Source organism: Diuraphis noxia, unplaced genomic scaffold, assembly GCF_037042655.1.
Source record: "Diuraphis noxia isolate RWA-SAM2 unplaced genomic scaffold, SU_Dnox_SAM2 contig0001, whole genome shotgun sequence".
Taxonomy (NCBI): domain Eukaryota; kingdom Metazoa; phylum Arthropoda; class Insecta; order Hemiptera; family Aphididae; genus Diuraphis; species Diuraphis noxia.
This window is the reverse complement of record NW_028301711.1, coordinates 66781495-66797078: the sequence shown is the minus strand read 5'-3', so window position 1 is coordinate 66797078 and position 15584 is coordinate 66781495. Positions and strand designations below refer to the sequence as shown.

Below are 15584 nucleotides of genomic sequence, written 5' to 3'. Positions count from 1 at the left end.
CGTCTTCGCTCGGTATCGTTTTTCGTATACAATGATATAATATCATTGGATTCAAATTTAATTCCATCCATTACAATAACCCACCTGTAACCTACTGTACAGCAGAGGGCCGTATCCATTTTCCTCCAAAAACGAGATACCGTTTTCCTCCAATAAATAATAAAGTAGGTAATATAAATAATTTATTTATAGCATAGAAAAAAAAATCCACGAGAACTTTCAATAAACGTCGCTTTTTCAGACATTTTTAAATTAAAATAAATGTAATATGAAACAAAAGAACTATATATAGTGACTAGTCGACGTACAGCTCGCTACTAAAAATATAGTCTTATTGATGCGAGTATATCGTATACATTCTCGGTGTGTCTGTCTCACTCAATGTGTGTAATCATAATAATCAGTGACAACTTTACTGATACACAATATAACAATATATAAGTTTATACGTATATATGCCCGTATGGAGTATGTACGTATCTTTATTAGATAGCCGATACCAGGGTGTAATCATTAACCGATAAGCGCAAAATGTGATCCTAGCTTTACTCTATATTTATAAAACAGAACGCAATACACTAATACTACAACAAAAATATTTGCTAAAATATTGGAGAAAAATAGACACAAATTTAGTCGAAAATAATGTGGAGGAAAATGGAAAACAACCCTTTTTTTTGTGGAGGAAAATGGTATCTCGTTTTTGGAGGAAAATGAAACCGCCCCAGCAGAGCGACATCCACGACTTACCCGCCTTTTTTTAAATTGTTCCTTAATCTATGTGGGTAGGTACCGATGAATTCCTGTAGTGTCGTTGTGGAGTTGTGTGTATCGCATGTACCATGGGCCTTTATAAGAGCTATTCTTTGTTGCGATTTAATTTGATTCAGAACAATTTATTTTTAAAGCGATTTTAACTAAATGTACTTACTTTATACCTGCCAGAAAAAAGTAGATATAGTCGATTATTTTATTAATCACGAAAAATACACAGACGTTAATTATAATTTGATGATTATCAGTTTTTATACTTTATAAGAACATAGTCCACGCTAAATGAATGTTATTATTGTTTTCATTGATTATCATTAAGTTTGCTTAGCATCATCATACTCGCATATAGAACAATTATCATCAAAGTTCTGAAAAGGGGAACATTTTTATAAATACAAGGACGGAATAAAAAAAAAATTGTTCAATACAAAGTGCTATTTAATATATATGTACTTAAGAATTATTATATACCTGCTACAACTAATGCTGTGATATTGCAATTTCTTTACAATAATTTTTTTCCATTTCGTATTGTCTTTCCTGCTATTCGTAGGTATTTATTGATGATAAATCCATCGTAATATATTGTGTTTGTTTTGTAAATTCGTCAAACCTCTAAGTGTAAACTGGGTAATAAAAACCACTCCCATAGACACTTTTAAGTCCCCTGATACTCCCTCTTTAATACAATATATTGTGTAGATATCGCGGAAAACGTAGGCATGAGTCGGAAGTTTCGCTTTTGCAGTCGTACGACGGTCGACGACAACACGTCGACGAGTTTTATAGAACAGATTTTATTTTTATTATTATTTATTATTGTAGTCGACAGACGCCGCTTAAGTACATGCAAATACGTGTGCATATATTATTATTTATATATTTAACGCGTCGTGTCTGTGAAATGTTGTCACATACATACCCATATTAAAAAATTACGTTTCTAATGTAAACGTATATTATATTATTCAGACGTGGCTTTTTACCTGCACAATTGTTCCGGTTTTACATAACCGTATAATGATAACGCTAAGTTTTATAATGGAAACACAGGTCTCCATGCAGCATACTTACTTACTTGGTGGTTCATTTATCAAACAATAAAAAATTTCAAAAAGTTCATATATTTTTATTGTTGTACATTTTTAAGTTCTTTGATTTTTTAATACATTTTAAATTCGTAGTTAAAAGCAGAATATTTTTTGGGGTATTTGAATGAATAAAAATTGAATTTTGAACAAATATATTTAATAAGTTATAAATGTTTAAGTATTTTAAATTTCTGCTGATATGCTGAATGGAATGGCAAACTAGTCTCACTCAAAATGTTGGTCCGCTATTCTACCCTTATTTACAAAATTATAGTTATAAATTATTAAATACTCATACGAAATTTAAATTGTATATATCGAAATACTCCAAAAAATATTTTGTTACGGAATATGAAATATAAAAAAAATTGTTTTCATATGAAAATCTTCATACAAAGCGTTATATTAATTAAGGAATTATTACAGCTGCAGGTAATAGACTTAATAAACAGAGTATTTTTAGAGATAATTGCATATAGAAAGGAAGAAAGAAGGAAAATTACTGGTCATTAATAGAATGAATTTATTAAAATTTTGGATATTAAGTTCGAAGAATATATTTTGAACCAATTTTCATTATAATATTATCATAATTTTCTTACAGTGATTCTTTGATAATCTCAAAAATTGAATACAACTACATAAATTTTAGATATGATTTGAGTATAGGTACCTACGTATTATTTTGTAAAATATGTTCTGTAGTTTTTAGTATGATTGAAAATTCAAGGTCACTCATAATATCTTACCCGTTTCATTATACATATATATGAAATAATTTTTTGATTCTGAATGAAGCGATGTATTGATTTTACACATATGTGTGTCTATGTAGATATCCGCTCAGAATCGTTTTTCGTGTACAATCCTAAGAGCATATTATCATTGAATTAAAATTCAATGTAGTGACCCATTTGTACTGTACAGCAGAATGATACACATTTACCCGCTTTTTTCAAATTAAATCAACTATAATTCTTAAATGCAAATCTTCTGAATGAATTTTCGAAGGCGAATCTTTAAAGTCTGATAGAGACATGTATGAATGTAAAACAGAAATCATCGTATAGATTGCTGTCAAAATTCGGCTTACACATATACGTACCTACATCGGCATCGACGCGAATTCGTTTCAAATTTATTTTTTGTTGTATCAGTTTATTTGCAATTGTCGATTCATCAGTGGTGTTTTTTCATATACAAACATTAGTTTGAAACAACGACCGACCGCGATAGAACACAATAATAAATATTTAGATAAGATTCGATTAGCTATAATTGCTATTTGGTTGCAACAAAATAAAATTACATCGATACTAAATTATATAGGTATAACATACCTATTAATATGCAATATTATAGGAATGTTAAAATTGTAGGAACATATTGTTCTCTCTGCATCGTGCACAACATACGCATATATTTTGTTGAACCTTGGAACAATCCGACAATACTTATAATACTCCAGTTTAATATTATTTCATGCTTTTACATTTTACACCACCGCCACACATTATATTATGCACGTTGAAAATCACTTACCTACTACACTTAAATACTTTATTATATACAACTTAATTCACTGTACTGCAGTACTAATTACACATATTATGTTTTCCTTCTCGTTTACCTTTAAAAATGTAATCTGTGTTTGTGGTGAATATACCAACTGCATTGTTCCTGATTGTTTCTCACAATTTTATGCATTTTGCATATTTTATAAAACAAAATAATTAAGCGATCACTAAGGTTTACCAATTACCTACTCGTATTTATATACATGTATTTTATAAGTACACAACCGAAGCAAGACAAAGTGTATTACGCAAATCGTATAATATTTTTTCCTTAATATAATTCACTTTCGATAACAATTTCGAATGTTATTTTGTATGTTACAATCCTGCTGTGCGCTTACACACAACCTTTATGATTTTAAGCGGACATTTTGAATGAATTTAGAGCTTTTGCTTTATGCAGTTTGGATCCGTGCGGACGAATTTGTGTTTGAATAAACTACAGATAATATAGAATTGATATTCCATCAGCTTGGTTATTAAATACTCGTGGGAAAGCGTTGCCGGCATTTTGGTAAATGCCCCACCGATACCTGCACTGTTACCGGTAGTAACCATTAGTTAACCATAATATCTCACTAATGCACAATGAATTATTTTTCATGAAATATAATATTATTATACTATAATACTCCGTAAGTAGCCTAAACTTTGGGAACGGCCAGCGGATTTTATTTCATGAATTTTTTTTCCAGGGCTTTTTTCTCCTAGATTCGGAATGATATGCTGATTGACTGTCCGTTCTATATTGCATATGAGAAAAATCGAGATAATAACGATTTGTATCTACCTACGAGTGGTGCCTGGTGCACCAGACTCTATTATAGGTACTCGTATAATGTATACTTATCATAATGATATACAATTATTATTTCAAATTTCGAGCAGCAGACACAACATCGTTATTATTATGATCACACATTAAACCGCACCACAACAGGAGCAACAGAATTAATACATTGTCCTCACTTTCAGGACAAATTTTTATTGAGCTGTTCTTATATCATTGTCGTGTTGCGTCACACAACCGAACCGGTTGAAACCGTATCACTGGATCGAGTAGGAATTATATTATTATGGGTATCTGCACGTTATAATATAATGGCCAACAGGTAGATCTGCGCGTGTGTCTGTGATATACATTTCGACGGATACGAGTAGGTATGTGTTACCATAACTATATATACTATGGTCTATGACTATTATTATTTATTATACGTTTGTGCAACTCGAGGCCCACTCCGGATTAATGGCGTTTGGAATGACTCGGCAAATCGCCTAATCGAGTCCGACTCGTGCCTATAATGCATAATAAATAATATTATATATCATTACCTAATAATGTTTGATTAAAATCGTACATATAGTGCTGATTCGGTTGGTGGCGGACCTATGCTGGAGATGACAAAAAACAAAATTGAATAAGAAACGCGTGTGCATTGATACTATCATCGTTATATCTTGCCATTTCGGCACAGATGTTTATATATACGGTCCTTGCATCATTGCATGTTCCAGAAACAGTTATATAGCGCTACAAAACACATCCATCTCCCCCACCACAAATATAAAGAAGATGGTCTCGAATTTAAAAAAATTTCAATATTTTTCCTTTTTTAATTATCTAGTACATTTTTCATAAATATTTTTGAATTTCGTTTTAAATATGAAAATAAATATTACAAATATTAACATATAGGTAGATAACCTAAGTACGCTTGTACTATTCTATATAACTATAATATAGTCTTTACTATTTGACTATTATTATAATGTTATATAATATGGATTAAAATCTTCTATCAATGGCGATCAATTATCGATCGATTGAAGATTGAATTAGAAAGTTAATTTTAATTTTTTGTTATTACCTTTTGAAATGAAAGCTATATTGTAGTTATAAAGTTATGTCAAAGATTTAAAGTGTACCCCTTGAGAGTTGAGAGTAGGTACTCTGAGCAATATACCTAATACATATTATAATATTATATATTATGTCTGGTGGGTATAAGTGAGTTTGAAGGTTCGTGCGAACCTCGTCAATCGAATTCAAAGTCGCTTTCTAACAGAGGAAAAAAAATTGTCATGTTTGACCGACGAAATGCACATTCGAGTTTTTACTTTCAAACAATGTCTTGTTGTTTTTTGTGTAGTACATATAGTTATATATTAACAATATGTTTATGCGCATTCGAACATTAATGGGTGCAGAATGGCAGTACAATATATTTTATTAAGTATACCTAATATCTATATGAATTATTTATGCTGTTCGTTGTGGATTAAACTTTGAAGGTTATAATAAACCGATTCAATCAAAACCCATCTGAAATGTTTTTAAATTTGTTTTTTATTTTATTTTTTTCAAACGTTTAAACTGAAAATAACAACCAAAACAGTTTTCAATTTTAATTGAAATATCTTAATTATAAATCAAGGTTATATAAGAACTCGTAAGTATATTACGTGTATACAAATAATAGTATTATACATTCATATAATATCTATAATCGATACATTTTTTTTTTGTATATATCGGGTAATATATTTCACGTAAGACACTTGTAATTTCAAAAATAATTAACTTTATTGAAAATAATGCTTACATAATTTTGTCGCAAAAAAATTATTTTTTATGTTCAATATTTTTTGGAGTACTTTGATGTTTAAAATCGAATTTTGAACGAGCATTTTATTATTTGTAAGTAGGTAACTAAAGTTTAGATGAATGGTACTCCTTATCTCTGCAAAATGTTGGTCCACTTCTAAGTCACAATTTAATAGAGTAAACAGCTTAAAAGTGATAACGATAAGAAATAATAAAAATAACTTTTTTTTTCCATAACATTTTGTTTTGTAACGACTTAAAATTATGTAAAAGAAATTGAAATAATGAATTTCTTACGTTAAATGGATCACTCTGGAAATTATGTATATTTTAATATGTAGCTATTAGCAATTTTTCATGCTTAGTATTTATTATTTACGATCATTTATATACGACCTATGGCGCGTATAGATCCTTATTTTATTACGATAAAAAATGAATTCATAATATTGTACATGATTTATGATGTCACATGACCAAAAACGGCAAATTCATTCTTCATAACCTCATATATATAATATATAATATTATGTCGCGTGGTACTATTTTAAATTTAAATGTGAATAAAAATTTAACGACTCTAACCGAATATTAATTCATATGAAATAATTAATAGTGTTATAATGTGTCCGTCTAAAGAGAGGTAGATAGGTAGTTGGTCGAACGTCATTAAATGTTATATTAAAACATCATCAACAGTAGTATTAATTTGCTACTATTTTGTTCTAACCTTCGTCGAGGTTCTAAAATACATATCATGCGTACGATAGGTACCAAAATAATTACAAATCCGTGTTGCCCTAAATGAGCGTAAACCTGTTTTTGGCAATCGTATTTTAGTCACTTCCAAATAACATAACGACAGGATATTAATGTAAGAGGATAAATTGCTGCTTGAGTAGCATTAAAAAAAAAAAAACAAAATTTATTAAGCATTATTTTAACGCAATATATTATAATCAACTATAATATTATTCTAGTGTAATCATGTTATGACATCATCATAATAATATGGTATATATTGGTATCGTAACATAGTGTGAAAAAATATTGAAATGCCTTAAAATTATTCACTGGTTTACTTTTACACTACGAAGTGTCAATATACTTATCGAGAATTGCAGAAACTGTATGGACAGTCTTTTTTTTTAATTTTAGAAAAAACTAAGGTCATTGCGGAAGCGCTTTCGATTACATTATTTAACATTATGTACACTTTGCGATCTAAATACACTGACGGATTTCAGTTTTTTTAAGAATATATAATAATATATTAGTTTAACCGGTTTCTATATAATTATATTGTATATAATACGTTAAGTAAGAAGATTGTATGTATTTGATTGCGTTCAGTTCCCGCGGTCACGCTTGTTATTGTGGTATCAACGGTCACTGTTGGATAAGAAAGAGCATTTTATAAAAGTCCGTAAAACTAAGTTATAAATAAAAGAGTAATGACCTAATCATTTGGACAATTTTTCAACTATTAATAAAAATGCTTTAAATTTAAAAATAATCTATGCAAGACACAAACAACTGATTTCGTCGTCATATTTTCTTAATCGCTCAACATTTGGCATTTAGGAATTTTTATCATGTAAATCTTATACATAAAATTGATTATCGCTTTCGCGATTTTATCACACGTCCTAGGTACCCATACCTAGGCACCTACTATACTGCAGGTCTAGATTTAACTATTTAAGCATTGTTTACACACACATTATTCATGTACTTGACATGAAAGATGAAGGAATTCGATATCTATATCATTATATCCGTACATCGTGACAAACATTATATATAAATACAATTTTTGACGATATTAACATTTTCTTATCGTATAAAAAATAAATAAAATATCAATTGGACTGAAACCAAACTTGAACCATGGACCTTCCGCCTATCTATCCTTGTGTACTTTTTCTTAGATACAATATATCCTTCTCGATATTATAATTGGCCAAAAACAGTCTATAAATCGTACATTTGTGCGTTTCAAATAAACGCAATGTTTATATACGCGTATTTTTCACAAAACTGTTTATTAATTAATGTATTGTAGGCAGGTAAATTCAATGATGGTAAAACAAGTGCATACGTATGTCATATGCGCCCGTTTTTCCCGTAATTTCGAGATCCCGTGCTCCTGTTTGCAGCGTGGAATATGATACAATGGCTACAAAATGAGGTTTCGATGACCGTTATGACGCTATAGAGAGCGATAAACGAAAGCCGCTATTCGCATATAGCGTACCTTTATAATTTATTTAACAATATATCATGCATGGTAGGTACTTGTAGTGTGATATCTTATTTCATTACGCTCAGAGGCGCCGCCGCCGAATATGACAAAGTGAAAACCTACACGCCGTATAATATATAGTCACCAGCCCACATTACAATAATTAGATAACTGCAGCAGCAGCTGTACGTAGTTCATATCAAATAATATAATTATCGTGTACTTTATAATATATAGGCAAATGAAGCTTGCAATAATGAATAAATGCACTTGCATAATAACCGCTACGGCGTTGCATACAATGTACATGATATGTAAATGTATATTACGACGAAACGTGTCGAGACCGTATAAGAGTGCATAATAATCGCACAACAACAGTAAAGTCATAATAATTAGGGAGCACAATATAATAAGTACGCCATTTGCATGCAAATCGAAAAATTCGATGATTTTATTGGTATATACTTAAACTTTAAAGGTACATTTTTCGATAAGTCTAATTCGCTATTCAAACGATGTACAAGTACAATCGTTTTGAGTCTCGATGTATTATTATTATGTGTTGATACTATATTATATTGTTATAATCATAATTATTATTCCACGTTTGTACGGTCTATTATATTATTATTTTTTTGAATAATATAATATTTTCGACAGTCGTGTTTGCTCGCAATAATGTCAACCACGGACCCTACTCGTTAAGTCATATAAAATCTGTGCAGAAAAAAAATTCCAAAACAAAATGTTCATCGTAAATATTGGTTCGAATCTCTCTTTAAACTTTATTTTTTAAATTGTGATTAGAAAATATACCTATATAGGTACTATAATCTACTTAATCATTTGATATGTAATGGCTTTGTGTGTCGCCAGCTAAATTATTTAATTTGTCTTATAATAAGGATTTTTGAATTGTAGGTACATTTTTGTTTTGGAAATCTTAAATCAGTTAGGTACCATAAATACGCCACGGATATTGTTTGACTTTATTCTCTTTTTATTTGTTTATTACACTATATCGTATAGAACGTTCTTTAGTTTTGACCCTTTGCCCGTTTTGTTATAAAAAATAATACGTCATCGATAATACTGTGACGTTATCGTTGTTCGCAGGTTGACCGACTACAATCCTGCCGATTATAACGGAGTGATGTACATATACTCACCCGGACCCAGCGGTGACTGCAGCGGCCAAGTGATGGATGTCCCGCAACAGCATCAGCAACAGCAGCAAAACAACCATCACCTCGTCCAGCTACAGCAGCAACAATTACAGCTGCAACTGCAACAACTGCAACAGCAGCAACAGCAACAGCAACAGATATCTCCGCCGGCTAGCCCACCGGACGACAGCGACGACGGGAACGCCATCGTGGATTCCAAGTTCTTGGTGCGTCAGTTGATGGCCTCTACGACAACGACGGCGACGGCGTCACCGGCGACGCTCTTGTCAGCGACCAACGCGGCTCCTGCGGCCCTCGCCGGCGGCCACCCACACAAACAACCGACGCCAGCGGCAGCAACCGCGGCCGCTGTTTCCGCGGCATACACGGCGGCCATGATGACGCCTCCGTCGTCACCGCCTGAAGATGGTGTAAAAATGGTGGCGAAGCCGACCGCCGGTGGCCAACGATCGTCGAGGCGGACGGGAGGCGTCGGCGACCGGCGGCCGCAACGCGCTAAAAAGACGTCGGCCAACCACTCGTGTGGTCACCCGGGATGCGGAAAGACTTACACAAAGAGCTCGCACCTCAAGGCGCACCTGCGCACGCACACGGGTGAAAAACCGTACCAGTGCTATTGGAACGGGTGCGGTTGGAAGTTCGCCCGGTCCGATGAGCTGACCCGGCACTTCCGCAAGCACACCGGCGACCGGCCGTTCAAGTGCAGGCTGTGCGACCGCGCATTCTCCAGGTCCGACCACCTGTCGCTGCACATGAAACGGCACAACGTCTAGTAGGGGACGTGCCTAAATGAAATCGGAATAAACAACTGACCATCGATTTTTTTTTTTTTTTGCAAATTTTACCCACAGCAGAAAAACAATTTATTTTTACCACGACTGTCGTTATACCAGTGTAGTATATCGCACGTTGTTTCTTATTTTTTTTTTTTGATTTTCTTCGTTATTGTGTGCCATGCAATTATAATGCGTTCCCATAATACATATTATACCTGTACACAACTCTTGTACACTACAATAGCCGTAACTATATTGTATTAGATGATAATAATAACAATTATTATTATTATGTTTTACATAATATATATATATTATACATAATTTTTTTTTTATATTCTTATTTAGCAGTAGTAATAATACAATATGGTATGATAGAGTAGGTAGGTAGTGTTATTACTTACGCGTAGGTGGTAATAATAATAATATTATACACCGTTGTAATGAACTTGTACATTTCTTTTTCCATCATTATTTTATTGCCCGGCTGGTCTGACGACGGTGCCCACTCGTAAACAGTGTATGATATTAAACATTATATTAATAATAATAATAGGGGCCGGAGGAGAAGTATTGGCAACATAGTTCCTTCTCCGGTCCTCGATACCATAGAAAAAAAATAATAATAATAATAATAATTGTAAAACGTGTTCAAACGTTGCATCCGCGATTACATGTAAAATACGATCCGGACGCGCGTGATGTGTCGTCGGCTGTATATTATTATTAGGTACTATATCGAGTGAGACGACGTCTATAAAGTCATGCGGTGCGGACGGGTCCGTGTCCAAAGTCTTTGGCATTATAGTGAACGGGTCAATCGGTGTCTCGTCGTGGAAAACCTACTCCGGGAAAATCCATCTACTACCACGCACGTTATTTTCCGCACCGAATTTAATTTGTTTCGCGAAAACGTATCGTACACCGATCGTCGTTATTTTTGTCCAGTGTTTATATTTTTTAGGGTTCGACGCTAATGTGGCGGATGTCCTCGTTCCGCCCTCCAACCGGTACCCTAATCGCAAGTCGCATCACTTTCCTCGCTATTTATCACGACAACATTACGTTTAAACAAGGAAATCGCTCGTAACACAATATATATATATCACAATATTTAACAAGATTATTCGAAAAACGTTTAAATTTATTATTTCTGCACTAGCACGGCGTGGTGTTCCTCTACCAAAACCACGAGCCTAACCTCAGCTACTTTACAAGGTTTAGGCGTCGCACGCTAATCGAGTTTTTTTTTTTTAAATCCGTCGTCACCAAATGGTGTATAATGTGCTCTCTTTAACCACTCTGTATATAATAATAAAGAAACCACCAGATGATCTCTCTTCGCCGGAAGAATGCCACATAAATGTTATGATTTCGCGCAATCGCTGTCGTTTTTATATACCGTTTGTCGTGTTCTTGAAAAACCATTTCGAATTTCACGCCGTTGCTTATTGCTATTATCATTAGCCACACTCGCGTGTTTAATCCCCTCGGCGTCTCCAGACACGTGTCTACGTCTTAATACCTATACGTAGATTTATTATTTTTCATCAAAATTTCACGCCATCGTTCTCATATATATATATATGTATTCATAATCCAACGGTTTTTATCCTCACCGACTCAAGTTCGAATTCTGACACGTCTTAGGCCCAAGGATATAGCGTCTTCGATAAATATCTGGACCAAAAACATTAAAATACACCACATACAATGTTGTAATTTTATAAATATTTAACATTTTAATATTGATTTCCATTTGGATGTAATAATAGGTATTTTTTTCCCCAAAAAAATTAAAAAACGTTTATTCGTTTGTTTTCCAAAAGACCTTATTCTGTTTTGCCCGAGACCTATATTTTATAATATTTTACAATATACACGCTGCTTGGAGAGATATTTTTCCATTTTCCACACACAATAATATTATTCCCTACAACGGTCTGCGATGACCTGCAACGCAAACCTATCCAAGTATCGTAAACACAGCAAACACACGCTTGAGCTACACTCCCTTCGAACCCGTCAAACGCAACACTGTTCTGTACGATCACAGGCGACGATAACAACCGCTAAACCATCGACGTGTCTCGGAAAAAATTACTCCTCTCTTAGCGACATTTATTCGACCGTCGTCGTCGTTTTCTGCAGTCGACTAGGAATTCTCAATCCACTATTCTATTGAAACATCGACTATAATCGAGAGTTAACCGGGGTGCACCCTATTATAAGACCCCGCAATGACGATTTTGGATCTCTCCGGTGATATTTTTTTTCTTCCTCCATATTTTATTTACGATACTTATATACCACTATAATATTATCATATACAGCAGAAGCGTGTTCGGGAATATTCATTGGGGGGGGGGGGGGGGTCTATAAAATATTTTACTACCATATAATATAATATGATAAGGAGGCGGCACAATGCGGGCGTCGTCGCGTCTTAGGTTTTAAAAGGATATAATATACTTCACAATTTGTTTAGAAATTAGAAAATTAGTTTTAATGGATATGGAGAGCGCCCATGACTCCCCTTCCCTTTGAGCACGCCCCTGGTATTATATAAACGTAGCGATAGTTTTAGGAATATTGCATTTAATGTATAGTTGTTATGTTATATTATAGATTGTGCGATAATATGTATTCGGGCGGCGATGTTTCGCACTATGTCAAACGCAGTAAATTAATAATATTTTGAATGTGATGCCTATTGCACACGCCACACACTAACACGCAAGCACATCATGACCAACACAATAACTCACAACTTTTAAATGATCGTGTCAGCATGTTTACAAAATTATCGGAAATGACGTTTTGTGTTTTTACCGTTTACGCAGTCGGCTAAGTATCAGTGAATGTACTCGCGTACTGAAGTACGTATACTTTTCCACTTTCCATAGCGTTGTAAAAGCTTACTGAAATTTGTATTTTATAACTAACCGTTACCAAAATGTCAAAAAAGTTATTTCATTTAAACACGTGTTTCTTATATTCTGTTGGTAATCGGTCCAAATTCGTTTTACAATACCTAAATAATAATTCACCTGTTAAGCAAAAAATTGTTTAAACAATTTCAATGTCAAGTCTTTCGATTGTACCTTTGACGCGCAAGTACCTAACTTTCGTCACTGCTATTAGATGTATATTGTTCAGCCGTGTAAATAAATTGTTCACAGCACATAGAAAATAACAAGCATTTTCACGTCATTCGTACATGTCATAAGCCCTATAATTAAATTCTTGGCCTCGAAAATAATAATAAATATCACTTGAATTACTAATTAATTTAATTATTGTACATAATATATTTAACTGCATTTGGTTTGTTTTTCGTCGGCTCTTAGAATAATTATAATATAATATATTGATTATGCGTATGTATACATAATTATATTGTATTAAAATAATCAAAATTTTGTTTTCTTCCTGATTAAACAAAACGTATTTTTTTTATTTGTTATTATTATTTTTGTTTTATACATATATAGTTTTATCTTATTCAAAATCAAATTTAACAAAATGTGATTAGCAATAAGTGTTTTTTTTTAACTTAGCTGATAGGACTCACAAAAAAAAACTATTTTTCTTTTTAATGTTATTATTTTTTTATTTAGTTATCAAATCTAAACCTTTGTAAAAATCTTTATTTTAGTTATTATTATTAATGAACGTATGTTGACACGTGTATGTATTTTTATTTCATTTTCATTAATATTAATTAATATTGTAACTAGCCTACTATAATATAATATATGTGAATTTTGTCCTTTTGTAGATTTATAGCCATGTCGAAAGTTATGCAAAATATTATCATAATACCTATTTACAGTATACAACGTCGCGGATCCGGACACCGCCACGGAATTATAATATATAAAAAAAAATTGTTTTCACGTCATTTAATTAAACGTAACAATATTTACATATACTAAGATTATTATTATTATTATCATTATTATTATATTACATTAAACTTTTACCGTTATCAAAAATATTTGTTTTTCATTTACGGACGTAATCCAATACTCGGCGTGAACGCGGTGGAAACTCACTCGCCCTAGAGTGGTAACCGTCACGATGAGCATATATTATTATTATTATGACATGTGTGGGCGCGTGCCCCACCAGGCAATATTTCATACTCGGAATAAGGGTCGTTGCGGTGTTGTCAGACGAATAAGTATCATTAAGCTAATACATAGTTTCGTGTTGGACGTGTACATATGTTGTATCTATATACAACATGCTCGCATTAGGGTCAAGTATAATTATTATTATGTGAAATGAACATCGTGTTAATTAAATTTAGGTGCACAGACCGAGTAAAAAAATAATAATTATAATATATAATATACACGACAAAAAACTAAATAAAAATGAGCATACATTTGACGTAGGTATACGCGTCCATGAGTCACGATTGAAAGAGTACACTGAAGTTTACTGCTATATAAGTTAGCAATAGCTGGTTACCTACTCTCTCAGAATTCGAATAATAAAATATAACATAATGGGTTACGAATAAAATGTTAAATTGGGCATTTTATGAAATGTAAGTAATAAAATCGAGGAATAGTAAGTTCCTACACGGTCAAAACCAGGTACGTATGTATAAGTTCCTACACCGTGAAAAAAGTTGTAAATATGTATATATGAATATTATACAATATAATACAAATCGCATAACACATTTTCATAAATAAGTACCTAAATAATAATTTGATTTGTTATTGAAACTTTATACGCTGGTATAAGATACCTACATTCAAATACGTATACGAAATCACCGGAAAATACGACAAGCTGCAAGCTGATAATACAGTATCCCGATTCCCGACTGGAAGTAAGTGAAAAGATAAAATATCTTATTATCTATACTTTTTGACGTACAAATTATTTACATATTTTTCACTATCGATTAACTTGATTTTGGTTTGATAATCTTAAAATTAGTTATATAACTTTACACAGTAAAATGTACATCTAGTTATTTCTCTTAAAAGTTTTGTTAGTATTATTCGAAACATCCGTGTGTCCGTCTGTAGGTACTAATTATATAAAGTTATAGCCGTTCACAAAGTATAGCAATTAGCGAGAATGTATCGTTCATGTTGAGTGAAAAAGGCAAACAACTGCAAGTTTTGAATTATTTAAAATTTTTTAAACATCATACATCTAAAAAAAATGAAATTATGTGGCGTTGTGTTATAAATAAGTGTAGTGCAAAAGTTTATACTTTGATCACAGTCATGCAAGTGATGGCACTTTAGCGGCAACAAATTAATAATTCTTGCAAAAGAAAAGCTGTAGACTCTAT

The 15584-nt window shown here is 32.5% G+C and overlaps 1 protein-coding gene across 1 annotated transcript in view; it reads left to right on the top strand.

Moving 5' to 3' along the window:
- The window catches only part of LOC107169407 (uncharacterized), a 110154-nt gene extending 95895 nt beyond the window's left edge, over positions 1-14259 (top strand). Inside the window, exon 3 of the mRNA XM_089216787.1 lies at positions 9415-14259. Within this exon, the coding sequence (XP_089072913.1) occupies positions 9415-10258 (844 nt within the window). The 3' untranslated portion in view covers positions 10259-14259. The remainder of the gene's footprint in view (positions 1-9414) is intronic.
- The last annotated feature ends 1325 nt before the right edge of the window (positions 14260-15584 follow it).